The 25,098-nt window shown below is 37.0% G+C and overlaps 1 protein-coding gene across 3 annotated transcripts in view; it reads left to right on the forward strand.

Annotated features, from left to right (window-relative positions):
* Positions 1-25,098, forward strand: part of hook (hook microtubule tethering protein) — a 96,811-nt gene that overhangs the window by 13,919 nt on the left and 57,794 nt on the right. For all 3 annotated transcript variants that reach the window (XM_083117330.1, XM_083117329.1, XM_083117328.1), the window contains exons 2-8: positions 8,611-8,696; positions 9,715-9,787; positions 11,471-11,570; positions 13,206-13,286; positions 16,516-16,721; positions 22,968-23,142; positions 24,747-25,024. In XM_083117330.1, the coding sequence (XP_082973456.1) occupies positions 8,611-8,696; positions 9,715-9,787; positions 11,471-11,570; positions 13,206-13,286; positions 16,516-16,721; positions 22,968-23,142; positions 24,747-25,024 (999 nt within the window). The remainder of the gene's footprint in view (positions 1-8,610; positions 8,697-9,714; positions 9,788-11,470; positions 11,571-13,205; positions 13,287-16,515; positions 16,722-22,967; positions 23,143-24,746; positions 25,025-25,098) is intronic.

A 25,098-nucleotide genomic window follows, 5' to 3' on the forward strand; every position in this document is an offset into this window, starting at 1 on the left:
AAATGTACTTGTAGTCAACAATAAGCATGATTTTATTTCCATTGTTGACTAAGTTACAAAACAATCTTGCCTCAGAACTGTGAGAAAGGAAAATTTCTCTTCAGTTTTTTGTGCAAGTTATTTGTTGTCTGTAACCATTGTTCATGCAAGATGCCTATGTTCCCATTTGGGAACATGATAATAAACTTAGGTCCAGACTAATAGAAATCAATGAAAAACCCATTCTAATGCATTTCACGTAATACTAGCATTATGTTCTGCCCGATTATGTACAAAGAAGAAAAAAGTAATTGATTTGGGTGTAAATAAAATATATATAATATTATGAATGCAATTTTAACCATTTTGGCATAATTTCATATTATACTGTCCAGACAATAATAATGAAAATATTAATTAAATGTTAAGAGTAAATATACACCCTAAATTAATAGATCAAACAAGAAAACTATGAAAAATTTTGTTTCATTATAGTTGAAATTGAGTCAGGCCATGAAGCTTTTATACAAGATTTGACACTATTTGGTAGGAGGAACAACTTATTCTGCACAGTTAACTAGTCTACCATTTTCTATCTGGAATATTAGACGAATAACTGAGATTAGTGGTTGGGGTAGAGCAAATTCCACTCCACTGTGACTATGAAAGCATTTTCGTATCAGATTGTTTTGTGCATAAGAATTTTGGATTTAGTTTTGTGATGGTTTATTTCTTTTTCATTCTGTACGAAGTAATGTGGTCACATACGTATTTGGGTTTCTTGTTCTGAATTGTGTGCAGTAATTAAAGTTCCAAAAATGTTCTGCTTTAACATTTAACTACTAATTCAGTCTTTAGGTACGGGTAGAATGGTAAGAAAAAGTGTTTTCCATTTCTGTTTTAGTTGGGTTGTTTGTAACTTTTTCCCAAAGGTGTTTCTAATCAATGAAAATACATAAGTTCGAAGAATTTTTCTTGTTCCATGGCTTCTGTTTATCTCTCTACTGTAGAAGACAGTATAAATTTAAAATGCAACTTACGACAGGGAATTCATAGCTAGACATAAGCAATTCTTTCAAAATAACTGGTTTTTTTTTTGAATGGGTGTTTTTTTGTGAGTGCTATCTTCATAATTTGGCAGGCTTATTAAAATATATGGTGAGTGCACCAGTAAATGACCATTCCCAAATACTACAAAGCAAAATAAGGCTTGGAAGAATCTGAGCCATTAAGAATGGCCTTGCATTCATCTACAATCCATACTCTCTTGTGTAGGTTGTGATTGTTTTGTCCAGGTCACAAGGTAGGGAGTTAAAGATGTTGGATATGAGCACACTTGTGAGTTCAGCAGATGAGGCAAGAACCTGGTATTGCTAATAAGGTAAGGATTAATACATCATAATCATATGTGCAAGAAACATTCAAGTTGTGTAAAATTTGTGCTTATGTACTGGCTACATCATCAAATCAGAATAATAGACTATTCAAAAATCACATATTCTCTGTTGCGCATGACATTGCAAGAGAGCAGGGGGGGAGGTCACACACTAGATACCACTTTGACATCATATCCAGTGAATGACTACTGCATTCAGAAGAAAGGATGTTCCACCTGAAATTGTTAAGGCCTTCCAATAATTTGCAACACTGACATATGCCCAACTAAGATTAGCATTTGCAATAGCCCCATCTAGTTGGCTGCACTTTTTGACACACTGTGCAGTGCAGGTGTATCCAATGTCAAGAGTGGTGCAAGGAAATTACGTTCAGCCAACTAGATGGAAAGCGGTGTTCAAGTTCAGAAGATTCAACAAATGCCTGTCTGCTGCTTTAAACGGTCATTTGATTAGTTATCATGCAGCACGTGACCATACACCACACATACACAGATCCAGAAGGTAGTGCAGACACCAAATACACTACTTGACTCCAAATCAAGGAACTAGATGACTCTGTATTGCACCGTGGGAAGAGAGTCAAAAAGTGCAACGAACTAGACGGGGCTAATAACATCAAAGAAATGGAAAGAATATCATGAACAAAAAAACTAGGGAGAAACAGCAACAAGTGAAAATGGATGTTAAGAAGAAATCAAAATCTATCCCTGCGAAGAAGAAGATAGAAGATAGTGAGACCAATACAGATTCAAATCAGATGTCCTTGGCAACTGAATCTGAATGAGATTTACACAAGTTGTCATTATCTGATGTGCAAAACAAGAGTGAATGCAGTGAAAATTGCATTATGCACAATGTTGGTGATTATGTTATAGTGTGTTATGATGGTGAATATTTTCCAGGAATAGTCATTTGTAAAATTGAGCATGAATCTGAAATAAACGTTATGCATAACTGAAGCTGACAAATGAAAATGGCCTAACAAAGCTGATCAGTCATTGTGACATCAAGGAGCATATGCAAGCTCCACAGATATTCTGTCTGAAATGTTTTTATGGTTTTTACTATACAGTACCTGAAATACTAAAATATACAAGGAACAGCCTGTAACTTTTTCAAATTTGTTTGTTCAAGAATCATTATTACATTGTATTATTATTAAAAATGGTTTTGGTCATTCACTGGTACTGAGGTAGTCAGTCATTCACTGAACTTTGCTGGTCATTCACTAGTGTTTTGGTTGGAATTCACCAATCTTTAACTATTACTTTCATATTTATATTGTATTTACTTTAAAATTATTCAGTGAAATCCAACATTATTATGAATTCATTCATTCAATTAACTTCGATTCACTTTGTTTTTTCTTTGACATAGAAATAAAGTTGTGGTAAAATGTTCTTTACTGGTGCACTCACCCTACATTCATATTCACATAACTAGAGTAGTTTTGTACGTTTTTTATAAATATAATTTAGTAGTGTATGGTTTTCAATGTATGAATGTGACATACAAGCATGCACATCTTTTGAAAATCTAGTATCAAACGCCTTTACATAACTGTTAAGCAAAATATATTTGTATTGACTTGCCAGTATATTCATATAGCTAAATGGCTACTAAACCTTGTCACGGAGCAAGTTTGGTGTGATTTGGCTACCTAATTCAGTGATTCTCAACATTTGGGAGACCACTACCCAGTAAATTAATTTTAAAAAGTCCATGCCCTGATCCCTACAGTTTTACTTGTAAATATATTTCTGATAATTTAAACTTTGTACATGAATTAATGTGCATCCTTAACCCTCAGTTGGTATATGTGTGAGCGCGGCTCTCACCCTGGGATATAATTGTAATTTTTTCAGGCCCAGATAATGATATCACTTTCTGGTCTTCTGTAGCTGTAATTTAGAATGTCTATGGCCAGATGATAGCAGTTGTAGCCTGTCATTGTTCTCAGTCTGCACAGACAAGTCATTTTGATGACAGTCCATGTTTTGTGAGTGCCATGCTTATGTATACCAACCACGTAACCATTTTCTACAAACATATTTTATTTCTGTCTACACTAAATTAGTGTTGTCACTGTTTTCAGTTTTGATTCTCCAATAGTTATTTTATTTGCATTCACTTATTACAGCTACTATTTCTAAAGTACATATTTATAAAGTATTTTCAACATGATTAATGTTAAAAGATATTAAGAAAATGACAAAAACGATAAAATTAATTTGAGAGTGCCACACTCACCATCTCACCATGTACCAACTGTGTTACTCTGGAAGCGTATACCAACAGAGGGTTAATATTAATAGATAAATTATATCTAGACTTACTGAAAAAAAATATAAAATTAGATTTAAATTAGTTGTCAAGTGCTGGCTCTAACAGACCCCTCTCGTCACAGTGGTTGAGAAACACTCTCCTAGTGCATAGTGGCCCTAAAACTGAGGCAGAAGCAAATAAGATTGACTGCAAATCGCAAAAAAGTCCATTAAAAATTTGACTTTTTAAGAAAAGTGTTTTTTTTTTCCTTTTTTTAATAAACAGGGTACAGAAATGTCCAAAGTATAAATTTATTGAATATATTGTGGTTAGCGTAGACAAAACTATGAACGGACACTACAAAACTCTCAGGGGTCCCGGGTTCGAATCCTGGCCGGGGCATGAGTGTTTGCAAGTGTTCATTCATCAATTTCATCATATCATCACTCATCCCCATCTTTGCAATTAGCCAACTGTGGCACAAAGTGAAGTAAAATAAACGAAATCAATCAAACAATGAAACTATCGAGCCACACAGAAACTGCTCACGCAGTCTATTCACTGACAGTAACTAGTTTCATATTCTGCCACTATGCGGCAGCACCAATTAAACATACATGTTCAAAATGCAGTGTTTCTTTGTTTCTAATGAATTACAGTGCTATTTTCTGAAGCATGTGGAGAATAGTAGTCATGTAATATTTATTTTTTCTTTACTAATAGTTATTTTGCTATGCATTCTATAACTTCAAATACAACTGGTAGTGCTCTTATTGATCTTAGATCTTTGATGTCGAGAGAGGTAGTAATTTTTGGTATCAGTGTCATTGCCGCTTTTTCCAATCTTCAGAAAATACACCTTGAGAAAGGGAGCTGTTTATGATGCGAGTTAGGCTTTTTAGGAAGTTGGGAAGCAGTCTCTCAACATCTTTAAACTGATGCCATCATGGCCCTTGACATGGGTATGCATTTTTTAAAAAATCTTGCAAGAGGATGACTTTGTTAACCTTCTTCTGCATTAATATTCCAGTGGTCTGCCTTGTTTTATATGGCTTGATTAATTTCTTGACCTCAGTTGTGTTTGTTGATGAACAGAGTTTACAAAATAGTCATTTATTGCATCCACATTAAATACACTTGAGGGTTATTCTTTGGTTAAATGTATTTGTAACAACCCCTTCTTTTTTTAATGTCTGTCAAAATGCTCCTATCATTTTTTGGTTAACTTTATTATTATGGTAGAAATTTGAGTTTCTCACAACTTTCTTTGCACAATTTTTAAAATGTTTGTTAGAGAGAAGTGAATCTTGATTTGTGGCGTTAATATACCTGTAATCATTTAATTTCCAAAATTTCTTCACTTCCCCACTTGTTACTTGAAAAGTTTTTACTGCAAAAATGTTGCTCAGCCAGCACAGTGCAATCATCTTTGCTGCAAATTGACTCTCAATTAATATTTTCAGCATCTGTGTTGAAATCACTTTCATTAAATTTCTTAAAGCTTCGGACTTGAACTAATTTGTTATACAGGGTGTCCGGCTTAGACCTTTAACATTACAAAAGAGCATAATTTTGCAGAGAAACCCAATTTTATTATTAAAATTTACATTTTGGTAGAAAAACTCATGCATTTTTTGTCCCAGCTCCAGCACTTCACACAACTTTGATATGAGCCCCCCCCACCAGTGACACGGAAGATGTCAAACCGATATTCCAATTCCGTCCAGGTATTCACTAGCATTTGAGGGGTCACATTGTTAATCGCCTGACGAATTCTGTTACGCAGATCTTCCAAGTTCTCGACGGGCATACTGTAGACTTGGTCCTTGATGAACCCCCAAAACAAAGAGTCTAGGGGGGAAAGATCCGGCGAGCATGGAGGCCAAGCAAGTGGTTTAGATCCTCTTCCTATCCATCTTCTGGGAAAATGCTCATCGAGAAATTCTCATACAATGGTAGCAAAATGTGCCGGGGCTCCGTCTTGTTGGAAAATGGTTTCTGGAGGCATTTGAGGCACAGCGTAATGCTGAAGCATGTCTAAATAATTCGTTCCTCTCACTGTTTCTTCAGCAAAGAAGAACGGGCCTATTATCTTCTCTTTCATTAACCCACACCACACATTAACTTTTAGCGAGTCTCTCATAATTTCACGAAACTCATGAGGATTGTCAATTCTCCAAATACGGCAATTTGCTTGTTAACTTTGCCACATGTGTGGAATGCAGCTTCATCAGAAAAGCATTGTTGTTGTCAATTTCGATTAACATTTTGCCCGAAGATGTCTGTCTTTTAGGTTTATCATCAGGATAATTTCGTTGATCTAACTGGATCTTGTACGCCCGTAGATGTAACTTTTTGTGCACAACGTCATGGATAGTAGACCGAGGAATGTTGAGCTCTAAACTTGTACTTCTTATTGATTTTCTTGGACTCCTTGTGAATGCAGTGCGAATCACTTTAATGTTTTACTCTGATACCTTCTGCTTCGCGTACTTCCCGTGCACAGACACAAGACTTCCAGTTTCTCTTAGTTGTTTATCCCACTTAGCAATACTCAAATAGGAAGGGACATTGTCGTGACGTTGAAGATTGAATTCACGCCGAAAAGCACATTGAACAAGCTTCACAGATTTGTTTGCTGCCAGTGAATGAACGCAGAACACTTTCTGCTTAACCGTCCACTCCGCCATCTTGGAATATATGCGTTACACACGCATGCGCGTCACGTCAACTCGAAGTACTGGTGATTCTCGCAAATGACCACAGTTGCCAGTCCCATACAAACAATAAGTTTCATTTGAAGTTGATTGTAACTAAAGTTATACTGTTTCGTAATGTTAAAGGTCTAAGCCGGACACCCTGTATTTTGGGCGTATTGCATGAGAAACTGAGTAAAGCTAAATTTTGCCCACGTCTTCAAGTTTTATCTGAAAAGAACTGAAAAACCCACATGTTTTTATATACGAGGTTTGGCGAGAAAAAAACCGGACTGATGTTGCTATTGGCAAACAACGAATGCGCGAAGGTTGAGCAATGCATGATTCTATACTACCATACCCTGCCTACAGAATGACTAATTGCCCTGGGTGCAGGCCTCTCAGTTTCGCTGTGGCACTTGGACAAAGTGGAACGTGCGTCTGTGCTCCGTCGGAAAAATGCTGAGTATTAAAATGGAACAGCGTGTCAATATGAAGTTCCTTTACAAACTGGGGAAATCTGCAACAGAAGCATACGACATGTTAAAATCTGTGTACGGGGATGAGTGTTTATCACACACACAAGTGTTTGAGTGGTTTAAATGGTTTAAAGAATGACAGGAAATTATCCAAGACAACCGACGTTCAGGACGACCATGCACGTCGAAAACGGAAACAAACATTCAAAAAGTGAGTGATGTGTTTCGAAAAGATCGTCGATTGACCATTAGAGCAGTTGCTGAAATCACAGGAATAGACAAAGAAAGTGTTCGACAAATTTTACACGAGAATTTGAACATGAGTAAAGTGTGTTCAAAACTTGTGCCAAGGAACCTGACATTGAAACAGAAGGAAGCTCGAGTGAACATTTGTACGGACACTTTGAAGAACATTGAAACATACCCTACATTCTTAGAGAGATTGATAACCTGTGATGAATCGTGGTTTTTCACGTACGACCCTGCCACAAAGCGCCAATCAATGCATTGGAAGACCCCGAGTTCGCCACGTCACAAGAAAGCTCGAATGAACAAGTCCAAATTCAAAGCCATGATGATTGTCTTTTTCGACATTCGAGGCATTGTGTACGTTCATTGGGTACCCGAGGGTCAAACTGTAAACCAACATCATTACATTAATGTGCTGAAAACCCTTCGTGAGCGAGTAAGAAGATGACGACCTGATTTGTGGCAACGGAAGTCATGGATTCTGCACCAAGACAATGCTCCTGTCCATACGGCCCTGTCAGTGAAGACATTTTTGGTTAAATATGGCATCCCAGTGTTAGAACATCCGCCGTATTCACCGGACCTTGCTCCCTGTGACTTCTTTTTATTCCCCAGAGTGAAGTCCACCCTAAAAGGAACCAGATTTGAGACAGTAGAAGCTGTGCAAAGAAAAGCGACTGATGTAATGAACATGATCTCCGAAAATGACTGGCAACACTGCTTCCAGCAATGGAAAATTCGTATGGAGCGGTGTACAGATCGTGCAGGGGAGTACTTTGAAGGAGATAAAGTTCCTGTTGTACAAAATGCCGAATAAAAGATTTCATAGCATCAGTCCGGTTTTTTTCTAGCCAAACCTCGTGTGTATGTATATATATATATATAAAAATACAACCAAAATGGCCCACCCTAAAGCCAAGGAAAATGCATCAGTCAATATAACATATTCCAAAGAAATAACATTAATCTCAATGATTTAATAAATGATGTTTAAAACACACAAAATGTTATTTCATGTCCAATTCGTATCTGCACTCCTTGCTATTTTCCTACAGCACATGGTGCCATGTAGTGAAAAACCAGTCTCACTCACCACAAGAAAAGTGGGCAACATTGATAGTTTGGTGCAAGTTAGTTCTCTGAATAATAATGGCATATTTTCACTAAATTCAAGTCTTACCTATTAAATTTCAAAGAAACCTTAACTTTTCTGTTACATAGAAATTCTATCAGATATTTGGTAGAGAATCATTAGATTGGCAACCTAGGATAAAAGGTAACTGACTATTAGAGCATGAGAAGCTGCAGTGAAGCATCTTCACTCTTAAATGAAAAATAATGTATTTTGTGGGAGGTTTTCCTGGCATTGGGTGATGAACTTATTCTCTCACTGGTCAATTGCCCAATGAATCTGTTCAACAATGTGTTTTATGTGTTTGGAATTTTTCTTAAATTGCTAACATCATTAGTGTCTCCATTATTTTCATATTTGTCCATTCCTTGTGAAAAACCCAAATTCCTGCTACTATAATCGTATTTTTCCAGCTCCAAACTTTCAACGTGGAAGCACCACATGACACTGTAGAAGAATTAAGCGATGGAGTTGCTATGGCCCAGGTATTGGTACAGATGTAAGTTTTCTATTTTTCTATGTTAAATTATAATATACAAACCCTACGATTATACCTTTCCTCCTACTGCTACTGTTCTTTCCACTTAATTATTGTCCCACTCTTGGGTGTGAAAATTTTTATTTTTTGGTCACTATTGTTGCATTTTCTTGCATGTTTTCTCATTATACAACAATAATTTTAAAAATAAAATGTGACCAATATTTAAATAAAGTCTTTGTTTATTGGATTTTTTATATCTGAACTTCTGGATTCAATTCATTAGCTCATTCTTCTTGTGCAAGGATTTAGTGTGTGAATGACAAATTTAGGACCTTGGAATGATATAGACTTCTTCGCATTGTGAACTTGTTGCACTAAGTTATTTATGTAATATATTTTTCTTTTTAACCAATGGTAACAAATAATTGAACATTATGTATATCTTGATAATAATCAGGATACATGTATTGTTTTCACATTAGTTGGATGTTTTGCCAGTGATTGCATTGATCACATTTGAAAGCACAAATGTTATTGTTATATATAATATATATATATGTAAAGGTGAATCAAGTGAAAGTGGGTCAGCCTTGGCATGTGTCTGTAGGGTGTTGTCTGTCAGGTCTCACTTCTCAACTATGCTTTGAAGCAAGTTTATGTGGAGTGTGAGTTGCCATCATTTGAACATGGGCCTGCACTGAAATAGATTCTACAGCATTAGAACAGCACAGTGTGGTTGCATTTTGATAATAACATGATATACATGTTCAAGATTTAGTTTTTGATACATCGTAGAACTTCATTGTTGGTTTTCACATTTTCAGAAGCTGAAGGGTCACCTATATGTGGGATGCTTACATGCAGGGGGACTTTTATAAGCACTCAGTCAATGAGTTCAAATGTCTCAATGTGTGAGAGATGGTGGTTTGCCATTCTTTTTTGAAACGATGTAATCTTTTTGGTCCACTTTCATATGATTCATCCTCAAACACGTGTGTGTGTGTGTGTAAATCTACAATATTTTCTTTTCCATTAGTGCACCAGAATGGTTTAATAATGAATGGATGGCGAAAATCAATAAGGGAGCAGGCAGCAACAAACATTTAAAGGTTAGTAGTTGTCTCATTTTTTGTTGGTAAAATATCTGAACACACAAATAAAGGCACTGTTTTATCTTAATTCTGAATTACATTGCATCCACAGAGGAAATTCCTAAATGTCCAAGTTAAGTTTAGGATAGACTATGGAGAAAAAGCAGTTAATAATTTGATATTGTTTGTAATGAAAAATTCAGTGTCATTATAATCGTGATCTTGAATTTTTCATTTATCATGAAAAATATTTGTGGTTTTATTGATCTTGTGCCTAATGCAGTATAGTATTTTACATTCATAAACCACACTAAAAGTAGTACTGTGTTGTTCAGTGTATGGAAATGGACTCATTGTTGTCCAGATTGTTGTACCACATGAATCAGTCTGAGAACTGAATCTTAACTCATCTATGCCTCCACTGATTCAGAGTTCCGACTCCACTGGAAATGCATGCACATTTGTGTCGCCTTGGCATCACTCAAGTGTTCACCTATTATGCCTTGCACATTTCAGATGTTCCTTCCAATGTAGTTGAGCTAACATTGGCATTTAGCATTGTACTCAAACTCCTGGTGTGCACAAGGACACGTCTCAATGCCAAATCAACTATGTCGGCAGGACCATTCAAACTCTGCAAGCCAGAATAGGCGAGTGACAACAAGGAGGGAAATACCAAAGACTGGTCTTGCACACACCTTACCACCACAGGCCTTACAATCTCTGCCCCACAGTGAGCACATAGAGAAACTCGTGCTGTCATCCTTCAACAGAAGACTGCGCTGAACTTGGACACCAGACAAGCACATCTAATTTGGCACCTTGTACTCTTCAAAGATCAGAGAGAGAAAGATGAAATACATATCCATTGCAAACCCCCCTATACAATAGACATGAACCACAATTGAGCAGCATGGCCGATGACACAGCCCAGCACTTGACTCATCATCCAGTGCTGCTAAACATTAGAAATCGGAACTCTGCCAGCTGTGTCACAATACTACCTATCTCCATCCTGATGCCATCATGGACATCCCAAAGGGGGGCAAGGGGGCCTTGGAAAATGAATGTCCACCTAAAAATTATATATTTCACACATAATTTCATTTCAGTCACAGTAATTTATGTTAATTATTATAAATTCGTAAAAGAAACATGATAATTTCAGACTGAAATAGTGTTTTTTGAGGGGGCATCACTATTATGGGGAAAAATATGCCTACTGTGCTTGCCCCTCCCTGGAAAAAAATTCTGCGGACATCCATGGATGTCATAACATACTTAATGAAGGCATGAAGAATATTGCATATTGTGAAAACTTCAGGTGAGATTACATTGTTTGTAGTAAATTGTTTTGAATTGAAAAATGCACTGTAACACATTTCTTGATTTTTTTTCCTAAAATCATAAGTAATATTACCTACATGAAGTTTTCATGTTTCCACATTGCACAATTGGATAGGTTTTTTTTCCTGATTAATTTCGAAGGCTCATTACCTTCATTCACTAATGGTACGGTGTCTGGAGTGGAGATGCCATACCCTTAGTGAATGAAGCCAGTGAGCCTTAAAAAAAAAAAAAATCCAATTGTGCAATGCGGAAACACTAAAACTTCACGTAGGTAATACTTAAACTATATTTACCATATCCATCATAAAATCAAAAGTAATGTTTTCTATTTAGATTTTTCTTTGATTACAGGTTAGCAACCTGAGAAAAGTAATTAAAGGTTTACTAGATTACCAGGAAAATCTAGGACAGCACATAACAGATTTCATTCCTCCAGATGCTACAAAAATTGGTAAGTATAAACATTTATTTATTGTGTAGTTTTTCATATACAGGGTAAGTCAAAATGATGGAGCCGATTACATAAATTTATTCTGTGAAATCTAATAAACATATGTTATTGTGAGACATGCGCTTTGAAAGGTTAACTTTCAAAGTTTAGTTTCCACGCAGTGTTCCCACTTTCTACCACTAGGAGTCAGCAGCGAGCAGGAAAATGGCGTTGACTGGAGAACAGAGATCTTTCTGTCTGCTTGATTATCAAGTGAACAAGTCTGTGATTAGTGTGCAACGGCATTTCCGTACCAAATATCGGAGAGAACCACCTATGGGGAAGGCCTTCGTAAGTGGTATGAACATTTCAGAGATTCGGGCTGCATCTGTAACAGAAAATCGACTGGCTGTTTGTCGACTGGGGAAGAGACAGTGGAACGAGTGCACACATGTTTCGTGTGGAGTCCACAGAAGTCCACCTACCAGGCAGTTAGAGAACTTCAACTTCCACAGAAAACTGTCTGGTGGGTTCCGCGGAAACGTTTACAAATGAAACCCTTCCGCTTGCAACTAGTTCAAGCCTTAAAAGAACCTGATTATGCTTTGCGCGCGTCCTTCTGTGCTGATTTCCTCACATTAATGGAAATGGATGGGTTCTCTGAGAAGTTAATTTACAGTGATGAAGCAACTTTTCACCTTTCAGGGAAAGTGAATAGACACAACGTAATGATTTGGGGAACTGTTAACCTCCATGAATTTGTGGAACATGAACGCAATTCTCCCAAAGTGAATGCCTTTTGTGCCATTTCCCATGAAAAGATTTATGGGATATTTTTCTTCCATGAACGTACTGTGACAGGACTTGTTTCCTCGATATGCTGCAACTATGGCTCCTTCCACAACTTGCAGAGGATAGCGCAGATTTCATTCTCCAATTGGATGGTGCCCCTGCGAATTACCATGGCAGCGTTGGAGACCATCTCAATGGGGCATTGGAACAACGTTGGATAGGCCGTGCATCTCCGGAGGATCGACCTCTCCTTCATTGGCCACCTCGTTCCCCCGACTTGACCCCATATGATTTCTTCATGTGGGGTTTTGTCAAGGATCATGTTTACGTACCACCACTTCCAACAACATTGCCCGCATCACCTCAGCCATTGCTGATATTGACCGCAACATGCTACACAAGGTTTGGCAGGAGATAGACTATTGGCTTGATGTGTGCCATGTTACGCGAGGTGCTCACATAGAACACTTGTGATTTGTTTGAAAAAAACTTTGACAGTTTACCTTTCTTAGCACATGTCTCACATTAACATTTGTTTATTATATTTCACAGAATAAATGTCTGAAATTGGGTCCATCATTTTGACTTACCCTGTACAATTATGGAACCACATTTTTAAATGCTTTTTTTTTATTGTACTTCGATTGTCATTCTTCATATATTGGATTCAAAATCTAAAGTAGTTTCAAACAAATACAACAAACTCTGGAGAAACGAGTGAAATAAACAATAGAAATTTAATATTTGGAAGGTTATTCATAGAAGCAATTAAGCAACTAAACTCATTTGATGTGCTACAAATGTTGAAAGTTTATCAGTACCTTGATACATTAGAATTTGTTTTCACATTTATTATTATTTCAGGGGAGAAGAGTGATCCTGCAGAAATGGGGCGCTTATTGCAGCTTATTCTTGGATGTGCTGTTAATTGCGACAATAAGCAAGGTTGGTTCAAGGTTATATTTTGTACTACATAATACAATTATGATTTTACAATCCCAGATTTGACATTTTCCTGGATTATACTTTAAATATCCTGGTCCCGGCATTAGGAATATTTCCTAGGTTCCATACTTTCCTGCAGTTAAGTTCTTCACCCACAGGCACCTAAAGAACATGTAATAGAAGTTCCACTGTATTTAGCTATTAAACCACTGACCTTGAAAAATAAGGACAATCAACCTGTGAGTGAAAAAGTGTGAAAGGTTGCCCCCCCAGTCCCTGGTTTAAATCCGGTCCTCTGGATTACTACCCTTATATTATCCTTTCAACCTCTCCTTTCACCTCATCATGGGTGCCAAGCGAGCAGATTATATTTGTGCCGGAATTATGAAAGGGGGGTTTCATATAGCATTTATATTTTTTAGTCCCTGGTTTGTTACACATTTACAGAAAGTGAATAAACATTTGGTTTAAAACTGGATGGTACTGTAGTTCTTGGAGTTAATTCAGCAAATCATAACATTTCTAGTAGGATTATATTGGTTTATTATACGTTGTTATATATATATATATATATATATATATATATATATATATATATATATATATATATATATATATATATATATATATACACATACATATTTACATAGCGTTTCAGTGTGTGCATTTACATAACATAATCAACCAATTTCTTTAATTCAACATAATTGCGCACCTATGGCTTACACCATCGGCACTTCCTTTACCGCAGAGTTAGCAAAACTATCTCTGTGGGCCTACACTCAGCTTAAATGATATTCCGTTCATTACAAATGCCTTCACTCTTTCTTTTGGGCATCAATTATTCAATACGGAAATATCCAAATATTCAAAATCTTTTCTAAAACGGGACTTGGGACAGCAATAGGGGTTGACTTACACCAAATGCTACATTGTTATATTAAGTCTAGCCACCAAAAGTGGACTAAACTCGAGGAGACGTTCCTCTTTGTCGAATCGATAGGGAAAAATTGTTTTCTGCTAAAGCCCAACTGGCCTTTTTTATAGTCTGGGTAAATGTCCACGAACGTGAACCCCGTAGCACATAAAAATTCCACTGTAACGGTTCTTTGAAAGACAGCTAGCTAGCTCCCCCAACTGGGGAGATTAAAAACAGGGGAATCTAATATCCAGTAAAGCACAATCCAATAAGCACATACACTTACATCCAGTAATAACATAAAAGTACACTCATGGAAACATATTACTTAGCCCTACACCTTGTAGCTGGCCAGCAATTAATTAATACAATATACCAAAACCAGTAATGGTCAATCCAACCATTACAAAAGATAGGTTAAAAATCAGCTGTTTTTGTACTTGCCAGTATTTGGCACACCCACCTCCCTTCACGGATAGGAAGGAAAAAGGCATTTTTTGCATTCCCTGTCAAGATGAAATCAACTGATCCTTCTGCCTCATGATCAGAGAACACATGCACTGTTGCCAAACAGATTCTCACTAAGTTCTTCTTTTCTTAGAGTTTGGGCATAATGTAAAAGTGTGACTGAGGTGTCTTCATTCACCCTTCCCCCCTCCACAAAAATGCAAGTGTAAAATTGACAACAGGGCTTGATCACCAATTGCTTCTTTACCCATGCATTTACAGAATCCTTTCTAGTTGATGGGGAGGAAGGGGTGGGGGCTTGTTTGTGAAAAAAATCATTTTTTCTTGTCTGCTGCGGTGGCAATGGAAAACATTAAGAATGGTGTGCCAACCTCCCTTATCTGATACTAGATAAGAACTGTACTTTTCCTTTTAATGGAAATTCATTTAGATTCCTCTGGAAATAAGATTGGATCTAGTCTATATATCACTGTGATTTATTTTTACTCTGAAGTTTTTTCACAAATACTACTTCATTTGTTTATCAGAATGAAGCTGAAAATGCACATGCTAAAGTTAATCTTCTTGCTGATGGAAAAATATTCTTGTCAAAACAGTTGTTGGAGGGGGTGGGGAAGGGGCTGTTTGACTTCCCCATGCTCGCTCTGGTATCTGGTCTTGCAATTACTAAAAAGTGCCAAGTATTTCAGCTTCAGGAAAGTGGTTGGATTGAACACTGCATCCAACTATTAGTGATTAGTGATCCCCTCTTCCCCAGGTTATCTGAGACTTCTAAAAGTAGCAAATAATACCTGTTTACAGAATAAGTGGTGATCCCACGCAATCAGATGCATAAATTGAACCTAATAGGTGGCAATTAGAAGCAGTTATCCACTGCCTCTACCCATGAAAGTGAGACACATTAAACCACCACTGATTTTCACAGCATTTCTTGCTTTTTCCTTAGGAATTAATAATCTTACTTCTTCCCCATTGTTATATTATTTTTGACACAACACCCTCCCCCCAGTCAATTGTGTAATCCTTCCTCACTGACACTTGAGTTTTCACTCCTCTGTTATACTTTCCTGCTTTTTACGTTCCCTGCATTTTATGTTGTTTTTTTATTTAGGAGCCCCTGTAAAACATAAAATCAGGGTTTCACTGCATATATGTCCAACTGTTGTAAACCATTTTTCTCATTGTGATTTAAAAATGAACTTCAACAATCTTGAGTAACCCTTTTTGTTTGCATAGGACATATTACATTGCTTTTGTCACCACAGGTGTGCATTTGTGTATCAACCAATACCAGTGGTGTTAGTATCAGAAAGTTTTGATTGAAATTTATTTACTTATATCAGCCAATTCTTTCCAGTGTCCTGTTCTTCCTCAGGGTCTGCAAAGATATCACGTGACACTTTCATGGAGTCTAATTATCCTGCAATTGATTTATTTTGGACCAGTATTGTGTGAGAAACTGGAATTTATGATTCATTTTATTCTGATGTAATTCTTGAATGTTTGAAAGCAAAACAAACTCTTGGTAAATTAATGCATACAATTTAGTGGAATACTTACCTATTAATATTTTGAACAACTTCTAAGTGTTACAGTTTTCAATCATTGCTATTGGTGGGAATGAGTAGGGGTATTGGCATCAGCATGGCTTCAAAGTGGTATCGATTCAGCCCTAGAATTTTTTCTTCTTTGTACAGTTTATGTAAGAATTATAAAGTAGTGGTCTTCAAGATTTTTTTACAGAATGTTTTGTATTTAGTTCGGTGGTTTGGTGTTGAATTATCCATGCAGTACACTAAATAAAATGCATATTGTTTAATTTGTGTATTTTCTTCTCTAAAGGTTACATTAAGACTATCATGGGCATGGAGGAATCTGTACAGCAAGTAATAATGCAAGCTATTCAGGAACTGATGACTAAAGAAGGAAGCCCTGCTCCTGTTGGAGGTGACATTGATATGCAGCTGAAGCATGTTATTCAAGAATTAGAAAGATGTTCAGAAGCAAGAGATCAAATGACTCAAAGATGCCATGAATTGGACATACAGGTAATGAATGCCTCTTCATGCGACAGTATAAGTGTAAAGGCCAAATGGGATAAATTTGTATAGTACATAAGAAATATTCAAATTAAAGTGAATTTCTGCTTAAACATTTTGCAATCTTATATTTTCCTGTATTTATCATTCTTTATTCCAGTCTTGGTGAATCTGGAACAATGAATGTTCAACTTTGAAATTGTACCAGCAAATGAATAAACATAACTTCAAACATTTCTGGAAGTATAACTGCCATTTCTAAGAAATTTCCCACTTAGATTTTAGCACTTTAATACCAAACCATTTGAAAATTCATGGCTGTTCATCATCTTTAGGGGATATTTTTTTTTTCCAATCCTACACATCCCCTTAAATCAGTCAAGATCTTGACTGGGACCTCCTTTTTTTTTTTTCCTGTACTGAAGTTTTCAAATGCTACGTAAACCTACAATATTGATATCAAGTCTCAACCTGCAGTGTTACAAACGGTTTCGAGAAAAGTTTTGTTACCGAACAAAGTGTCGGGATTTTGGTGAGGATCAACATGCACCTACTGTCACTGAAATCGTAAGGTAGGTAGTTGTCGTTCCCTTTTTAGGAATACTGGGCCAAAGGTGGGTGTTACGAAATCCTTCCCTTGCGTGCACGACTGTTTGTCGTGCGTGAAAAGTTTTGCGAGTGGCGTGATTTTGTTGAGGATCGATGCGCACCTACCATTGCAAGGAAGTCGTAAGATAGGTATATGTCGTGAGTGGCACACTGAAGATTTTTGAAAGCAGGTGTTCCGTATACTTTTTTTTAGTAATTCGCCCTCATTTTGCCATCTTATCCTGCTTTCGATGTTCTTTTTTTTTTTCTTTGATATTGGGCCAAACAGGGGATTATGAAATCCATCAACTCCCTCTTTGCATGCCACTGTTTGTCGTGTGTGAAGTGTTTTGCGTTACTGAATGAATTGACGTGCATGTTTCATCACATGGGAGTCGTAAGATCGGCACTTCCCATGCAAGAAACTTTTTTTTCCCCCCTTCATTACCGAGCAATGTTGCGCAGTTCTAGCGAAGATAAAGTCCGCACCTATCGTCACACGGGAGCCGCAATGTCTGTATTGCTTGCACAAAAATACCAATCGAAGTGGTGCGATATATGCAGATATAGCCGACCTCCGTGACTGAGTTGTTAGCACAGTAAACTACGGCACTAGGGGTCCCGGGTTTGAATCCCAGTGTTGGCATGGTTGTTCTTTCTGAGTGTCGCTTCATTAATTTCACCATACCATTACTCATTCTCGTCATCACGATTAGCCAAAATTGACAAATGAGACGATAAAATATTTTAAAAAAAATCAAGTTACATGTAGATAAGAGTGGTCACCCACTGTCACGAGAGCGATTACGTCTGTATTTGTTGTGCAAGAAATGTTTAACTGAAAGTAGAGCGATTTTGCCAGAAATCAGTATGCACCGACAGTCAAACGGGAGTAGTAACATCGTTACTTGTTGCACGGGAAATGATTTGCGTAACCAAGGGAAGTGGTGCGATTTTTTCAGAGATTGAGTGGTCCTGGTCCCAGGTTTGATTCCCAGTGGGATATCTAAAATCTCAACGATTTTATCTGACTATGCATCAGACAACGAAAAAGTCAAAAAGTGTCTGGTCTTGGTACTCCATGGGCTATTTACGACTGGGGAAAGGTATTCAGATTACAACTGTAGTCATCCTTTTTTTAATCGATTAATTTTACTTCGTGCACAGCGAGACTTAAAACTGTGGTTTGTATTTTTCACCCCTTTCACACATTCCCCTGAAAGTTGCAACAATTGTGATTCCTAAGAAAGTTGTTAGCATTGACTTCCAATGGATTGCGTGGACTTGTTGCTGGCGCCATGTTGCCGGCTGTTTACATCTGTTCAGTTGCTATGCAGCTGACCGAAAAGGCGTGGAACTGAGAGCATATTTTTGTTTATGTTTTGGCTTCGTGGGAGGGTGATTCATTCTCCAAGCCTTTCTTATCTTATCTTACTTGTCTCAGACAGACTAATCCTGAAATCATTGCTACAGCTAGCAAGCTGAATGTAACTGGCAGCTGTGAAGAGATTATGAGAAAAAAATAAATGCAGCTTGACAAGCACGGCAATTAGCAAAGTTTTCGAACAGAGACTATGTGCATGAGAAATCACAATTTGCATCTTTTTCCGATGTGATCGAAGATATTTTTTTTTGCAACTGCTAACTACAGGTTATTTTAGACAACAGTTTCGTCACAAATTGGCAGTGTAAACACACAGCCTTGATTGCTGGTTTTTGCATGTTTCCTACTTAATTCGATGATATTTCAAATCTATTTCGTGAAAAGGCATTCATTTTGTGGAAAAGCACACATTTCGCGTTACTTCGCGAATAAAACTTGCACATATTTCATCATTGGTGATGTAGTTATTTACAGAATGTTAGAAATTGCAACGTTTCTTCACATTTCGCATTTTCACCCAATAGGTGAGGAAAATTCAATGTCCCTAGTAATTTATTTAGAACTGAGAAATAGGTGCCATCTTGAAAAGTTCGGATAACTTGAAGTCGTTTAATTCGAAGTTGACATTTTTTGGTCCCTTGAACTTGATAAAAATGTATTATTACGTATATATATTCATATTTCACTGTATTAAAATTATGTTTGCACGAGAGCCATTTAAAAGGCCTAAGCACAATTTTAACACTTTTTTGTGTGGGATCGAGGATGGATCAAAATTGTGCAAATTCCAATGATGACCCCTTCGAAATAATGACCTTTTTCCCAGGAACTGTGAAAGGTTGTTGTATTGAGAGTTGATTGTAGTTTCTATGTGACAACAGTTATTTATATCTAGTAGAAGGAAAGCATATGCTTCCCTACTAGGCAATTCACATCCAGGTACAAGAGTAAAATTTACTTCGAAACTGCCATCATAAGCACTGCTTCATGTAAACAATGGTATCTACTGTAGATATCACATTTTACATGAAATAGAATATATGTGGGCATGCACAGTTTTACTCAGCTCTGCATCGGTATCCTCTTCATTTGTTTTTGGTGGTACATATTCCAGATCTTTATGGGAATCATATACACTTTCTAACTCGTTCTCACCTTCGCTGTGGCCTAAATACTCTGGAACTTTGAGACACATTACAATTCAGAAACCACCGATTTCCCACCATCTATGCTATGAGGGTGATTCAAATAAAAACCTTAATTATTTATTATGAGGCAAATGAGGAAATACAGAAAAATTATACATACATAATTTTTCGACATAGTCCCCATGACGTGCGATGCACATATTCCATTGCTTAGGATATCTTGTGAGAAGAATTATTTTGTTTGTGACTGTAGTCACTCGTGCACCATGGTTTTCACCTCTTCATCATTTCAGAAATGCTTTCCTCCCATCACCTCTTTGACCCATCTGAACACCATCTGGTGAATAAGGTGTGTGTGTGAGACATTCAAATTTCATATCCTGGATTGTTGCAACCATTAAATGGGCAGTATGCGGTCAGGCATTGTCATGCAGTAACAGTTCACCTGAAGTCAGAAGTCCTCTTTGTTTACTCCTGATTGCAGGATGAAGGTGACTTTGGAGCAGATCTGCATATGAAATTCTGGTCACTGTTACTACCATTTCCATGTAATGTTAAAGAATTACCCCATTTGCATCCCAGAAGAGAGTGAACATGACTTCTTCTGCTGATGGTTGCGTGCGGAATTTTTTGGGTTTTGGCGACAAGCTATGGTGCCATTCCTTGCTCGATCTTTTTGTTTCAGGTTGGTGATAGTGCACCCAAGTTTCATCACCTGTAACAATTCTTTCCAGAAATCCATCACATTCGACCTGGAAACAATGCAAAAGTTCCTCACAGGCATCGACTCGATGGTCTCTCAATTCAGTAGTCAACTGATGTGGCACCCATCTCGCCGACACTTTACTGATTTACAGCACATCATGGACAACATTGTGTGCTGAACCAATACTAATATCCAAAATGGCAGCTATTTCCTTCACAGTAATACGCCTATTTTCCCTCACAAGCTCTTCCACTGCAGTGATGTTTTTGTTTGCCACCACGCGGTGTGCCTGGCCTGGCCTCTACAGAAGTTACACCACTCGTACACTTGCTGCAGAGACACACATGAATCACCGTACTGCACTTTCATCCTGCGGTGAATTGAAAGTGGTTTAACACCTTCACTACTCAAAAAGTGAATCACAGATCGCTGCTCTAATGTGGTGCATGTCGACAATGGGGTGGCAATCTTTGCACGGATGCTGCTTCCTTCTTCAGTATTGCAACATCATGTTACCATGGTCATTCTTCAACTACAAGGATAACTCCTGCCAACTTATAAATCAATTGTACATCTTTTCGGAATTTTATTGCACTTTTTAATGTTTTAATTTGAATCACCCTCGTACTTACCATACTTTACATGATAGATAGATAGATACATAGATACCATAAATTTCAACACGTCTAGCTCTGTCATCTGTTGATGAAACGAAACAATATGAGAACTGTTAGACTCTATTTATGAAGGACTACAAGATGTACAGGGTGTACATGATGAACCTCCGGGGTTTCAACGCAATGTCAAAAATCAGAAAATAAGTTACGACAATTCAGTCTTTTATATTTGGTGCCATATACGCTCAAGTTTGTGTATGTGTTTTTTTGTTGTTTTTTTTTGCTCATGTTTGGCAGTGCTGTCGTAGCTTTTTCAAGAGAAAGCACACACTGTGGTATGGTTTGTCAATTGTTACGGTGCAGCATAAGTTTCGGCATGTCTTTAACAAAACACCACCAATGGACAAGAGCACCAGGGTATGATACAGAAGTTTTCTGGAAAAGGGGAGTGTGTGGAAGAACCCACGGGGAGGAACACCCACTTTTCCAGATCATTGGATTGGGCGAGGGGCCTTATCCCCTGGCCACCACGTAGCCCAGATATCACTCCTATGGACGTCTTCCTCTGGGGGTGTGTTAAGGATGCAGTTTACTCAATGAAGGTGCCAAACGTGAATGCTTTGCGTGACTGAATTGTTGCTGACATTGATATAATTCCTGATGACGTCTGTTGCATGAAGTGGAATACCGGCTGGACATTCTTCGTGTCACTAAAGGTGCTAACATAAAAGTGTGGTAATTTTTTGTAAGAAACTTTTTGAGTTGCTCTTTGCAATAAAATTACCAAAAAATGTGCAAGTGTGTGTGTTTTAATTTCTCATTACTTCAATATCTCGGAGGTTCATCGTGTACACCCTGTACTTTTAACTTGATAATGACCAAAATGTCACTTAGAATGTTTTACTACCGAGCCCTTGAATTCATAGAAGCATTCTGTCATAAGTTTTGTATGTGTATATATCCAGCAACTTAATCTTATTTATGTTTGGTAGGGTTATGTTGTTGATATGTATTTTATATCCCAATTCAAGGGTTTACAAATGGTAATTGTTGAATAATTCGATAAGATCCATTGTTTGATGGTTTAAACTACCGAATCAAAAGGAAAGAAAAAAATCTTTTAAGTGCTAATGTAGTTCAAGTTTACATAAAATACACAGCAATGTTTTTTCTGTATAAGTCATCTGACAATGGGCATCGATTTTTTTATGTTGTAACTAATTTTACTTTAAAACCTCAGATGAAAGGGATAATAGTGGCCAGCAAGTGAATCTCAAAGTAGGCTTCACCCAAAGTATTTAAGTTTGCCAGAGATAAAATAAATTTCAATTAAATTTTTAATCCATTGCCAAAGATTTTAGTTAAAAAATAATCTTGTACTTTTCCATTGACCATATTTTCAATTAACAGTGTAGGAAAGTGAAATATGTAAATTATGCTAGAAAATGCATTTAAATGTAACAATATAACAGGGAAGATACATGAGGAAAATGTAACAGAAATGGCAAAAAATACTTTAAAATTACATAAAAGCCAAAAAAGGTTCAGAAAATGCAAAATAAGAACAATGTTTTGTGGTTATAACTGAAGGGAAACAGACTATCAGGTTTAGCATTGTCTTCAAGGCCCAGAAAAAGAAGATAATTTTTCATCAACTTCCAAGCCCTAGTTATCATATTTAACTTTAACAAATTTAACTGTTATATTTTTAGGTATTGACTTTTTACAATTTAAATTACATTGAGATACAATCAGATAAGGAAGATTGTGTATTGTAAAAACACACATGTACAGAGTTTGCTTGTGTTATAGGTTAGATTTCTTCTGGAAGAGAAAGGCAGCTTACAAAAGGAAAACAAAGAACTACAAGAGCGTCTTAGGGAATGCGAAATTCATGAAGTTCCTGCTAGTGGAACCGGACAAAGAAACAAAGAATTAAAAAAGCAATTAGAAAGACTGAAAGAAGATAATTACAAATTGGAGAACTGTAAGTTATGTATTTTGTAAGTTATGTATTTCTTACTTACATTAGTTAGAGGTGAATGAACCATTCACATTTTTCATTGAACATTTTCACAATTTTATATCGCATATTCTTTTGTGTGTGTTGGTAAATTTTACATCAGTTTTTATTGGTGTTTGAAAAATTTCTTATTGAAATCCAAGTATCCAATTATCATTAAAGTACCAATATATTTGTGATTGTGTCTGTGTTTCCATGAAACACTATCAAAATTATTGTGCATCCTTCAGCAAAATACACTAAAGCTGCTCCTCAAGCAAAGATTTTGATCCATCAAAAAGGAACATTGAACATTTGTAAATATTGTGGAGAGATTTGTGAAAGGGAAACTGTAATGTTCTAGAATTTGGGCACAATAATAAATTATGCAAGTTCAGCATAGATTTTGTTAAATTTAAGTTTACTTTCAGGTAACTAATTTACAATAATTCTCTATATGTTTAGGATCGGTAAAATTATTGGCACTTTTACTAATAAACCTGTTCACTGATATCATCATATCTTGATATTAATATAACACAAATTAATTTGTTGTAGTCTAAAATACATTTGTGTATGTGTTTATGTTTATATATATATAAAAATATGTATATATAAGCACGAAAAATCTTCTTCAGAGCTAGGCGCCAGCTCTGAAAATCAGGCGCCAGGAAACCACCTACTAGGAATTGTGCATACTGCAAGAAACTGAACCGGCCACTGTAGCGGAGTGGTTAGCACATCGTGCTATGATGCCAGGGGTCCCGGGTTCGAATCCCAGCCTAGGCATGTGAGTGTTTATTCATCATATCATCACTCATCCCCAACTTCGCAAATTAACCAAAAATGGTAAAAAAAAGCAAAGCAAAATAAACCAAATCAATCAATCTATAAGAAGCTGATCATCACTGTATTAAAAACATCACTAAATCATGTGAGAAAGCGGGAAATGGTGGGGGGTTCGTCACCTCAATGAGGTGCAAGGCAGGCTGGTCCCCAAGTGGCTGGCCGAATTCTTGCAAGTTCCGAAGGGCTCTTATTCAGCTTGCAGGCTACTATGGTCCTTGCTGAGCGGCACCTTGGTCAGTCCAAGTGGGAGCCTTCTGCACGGTGTATTGCCTTAGTGAAAATCCTCTTGGTTCTCTCTTGTTCGTCTCCTGAGTTGGGGTTTTATCGATCTTTATTCTGTGCTGGAAGTTGCTGACATTGCCTTACGTCAATTGCTACTCACTACTTTTTCCCGATGATTGCAACCTAGCATTTGCAGCGTTATTCTGCTGAAACAGTGGAATTCGTTGCTATTTCTCTTCTTGGTTTGGGGTGACTGTTCGATGTTGGAGGCTCGGATCTTTCTTCAAGTCTGGTCCTTCATTATTTACTTGGCTGAAGGGCATCCAGTCTGTGATGGTTGCTAGGAAGAAGGTAATTGGTGGGGGTAGCCAATATGTTGAGAACACGAAGGTGGAGTACAAATTCCATTTAGTATGTTTCCTTTTGTGTACCTATTATCATACATTTTGTGTTACATTCTAGATAGTTTCTTTTTGTATATAATTGTCTTAATGATAACTTTCATTATATTTGCATAGCCCGTGATGATTATAGATCAAAAGTAGAAACCTTGGAAAAGGAACTTCTAGATCTTCAAGCTAAACAAGAAGATCTATTAGTTCAAGCAAGTGAAGCTCGACAGTTGAAGGATGAAGTAGATTTTCTTCGAGAGACTGCAGATAAAGCAAGAAAATATGAGTCCACAATAGAATCATATAAGAAGAAGTTGGAAGACTTCAGTGACCTCAAAAGACAGATGAAAATATTAGAAGAAAGAAATACAGAATATATGCAACAAGTAATGGACTTAGAAGCGGTAATATGATTTTTCTCTCATCTTTATGTAGTAGTAGCTTAGTCGTATGCTAGAAAGAAAACATCAAACTGAAA

Source organism: Lepisma saccharinum, chromosome 2, assembly GCF_977018435.1.
Source record: "Lepisma saccharinum chromosome 2, izLepSacc3.1, whole genome shotgun sequence".
NCBI lineage: Eukaryota > Metazoa > Arthropoda > Insecta > Zygentoma > Lepismatidae > Lepisma > Lepisma saccharinum.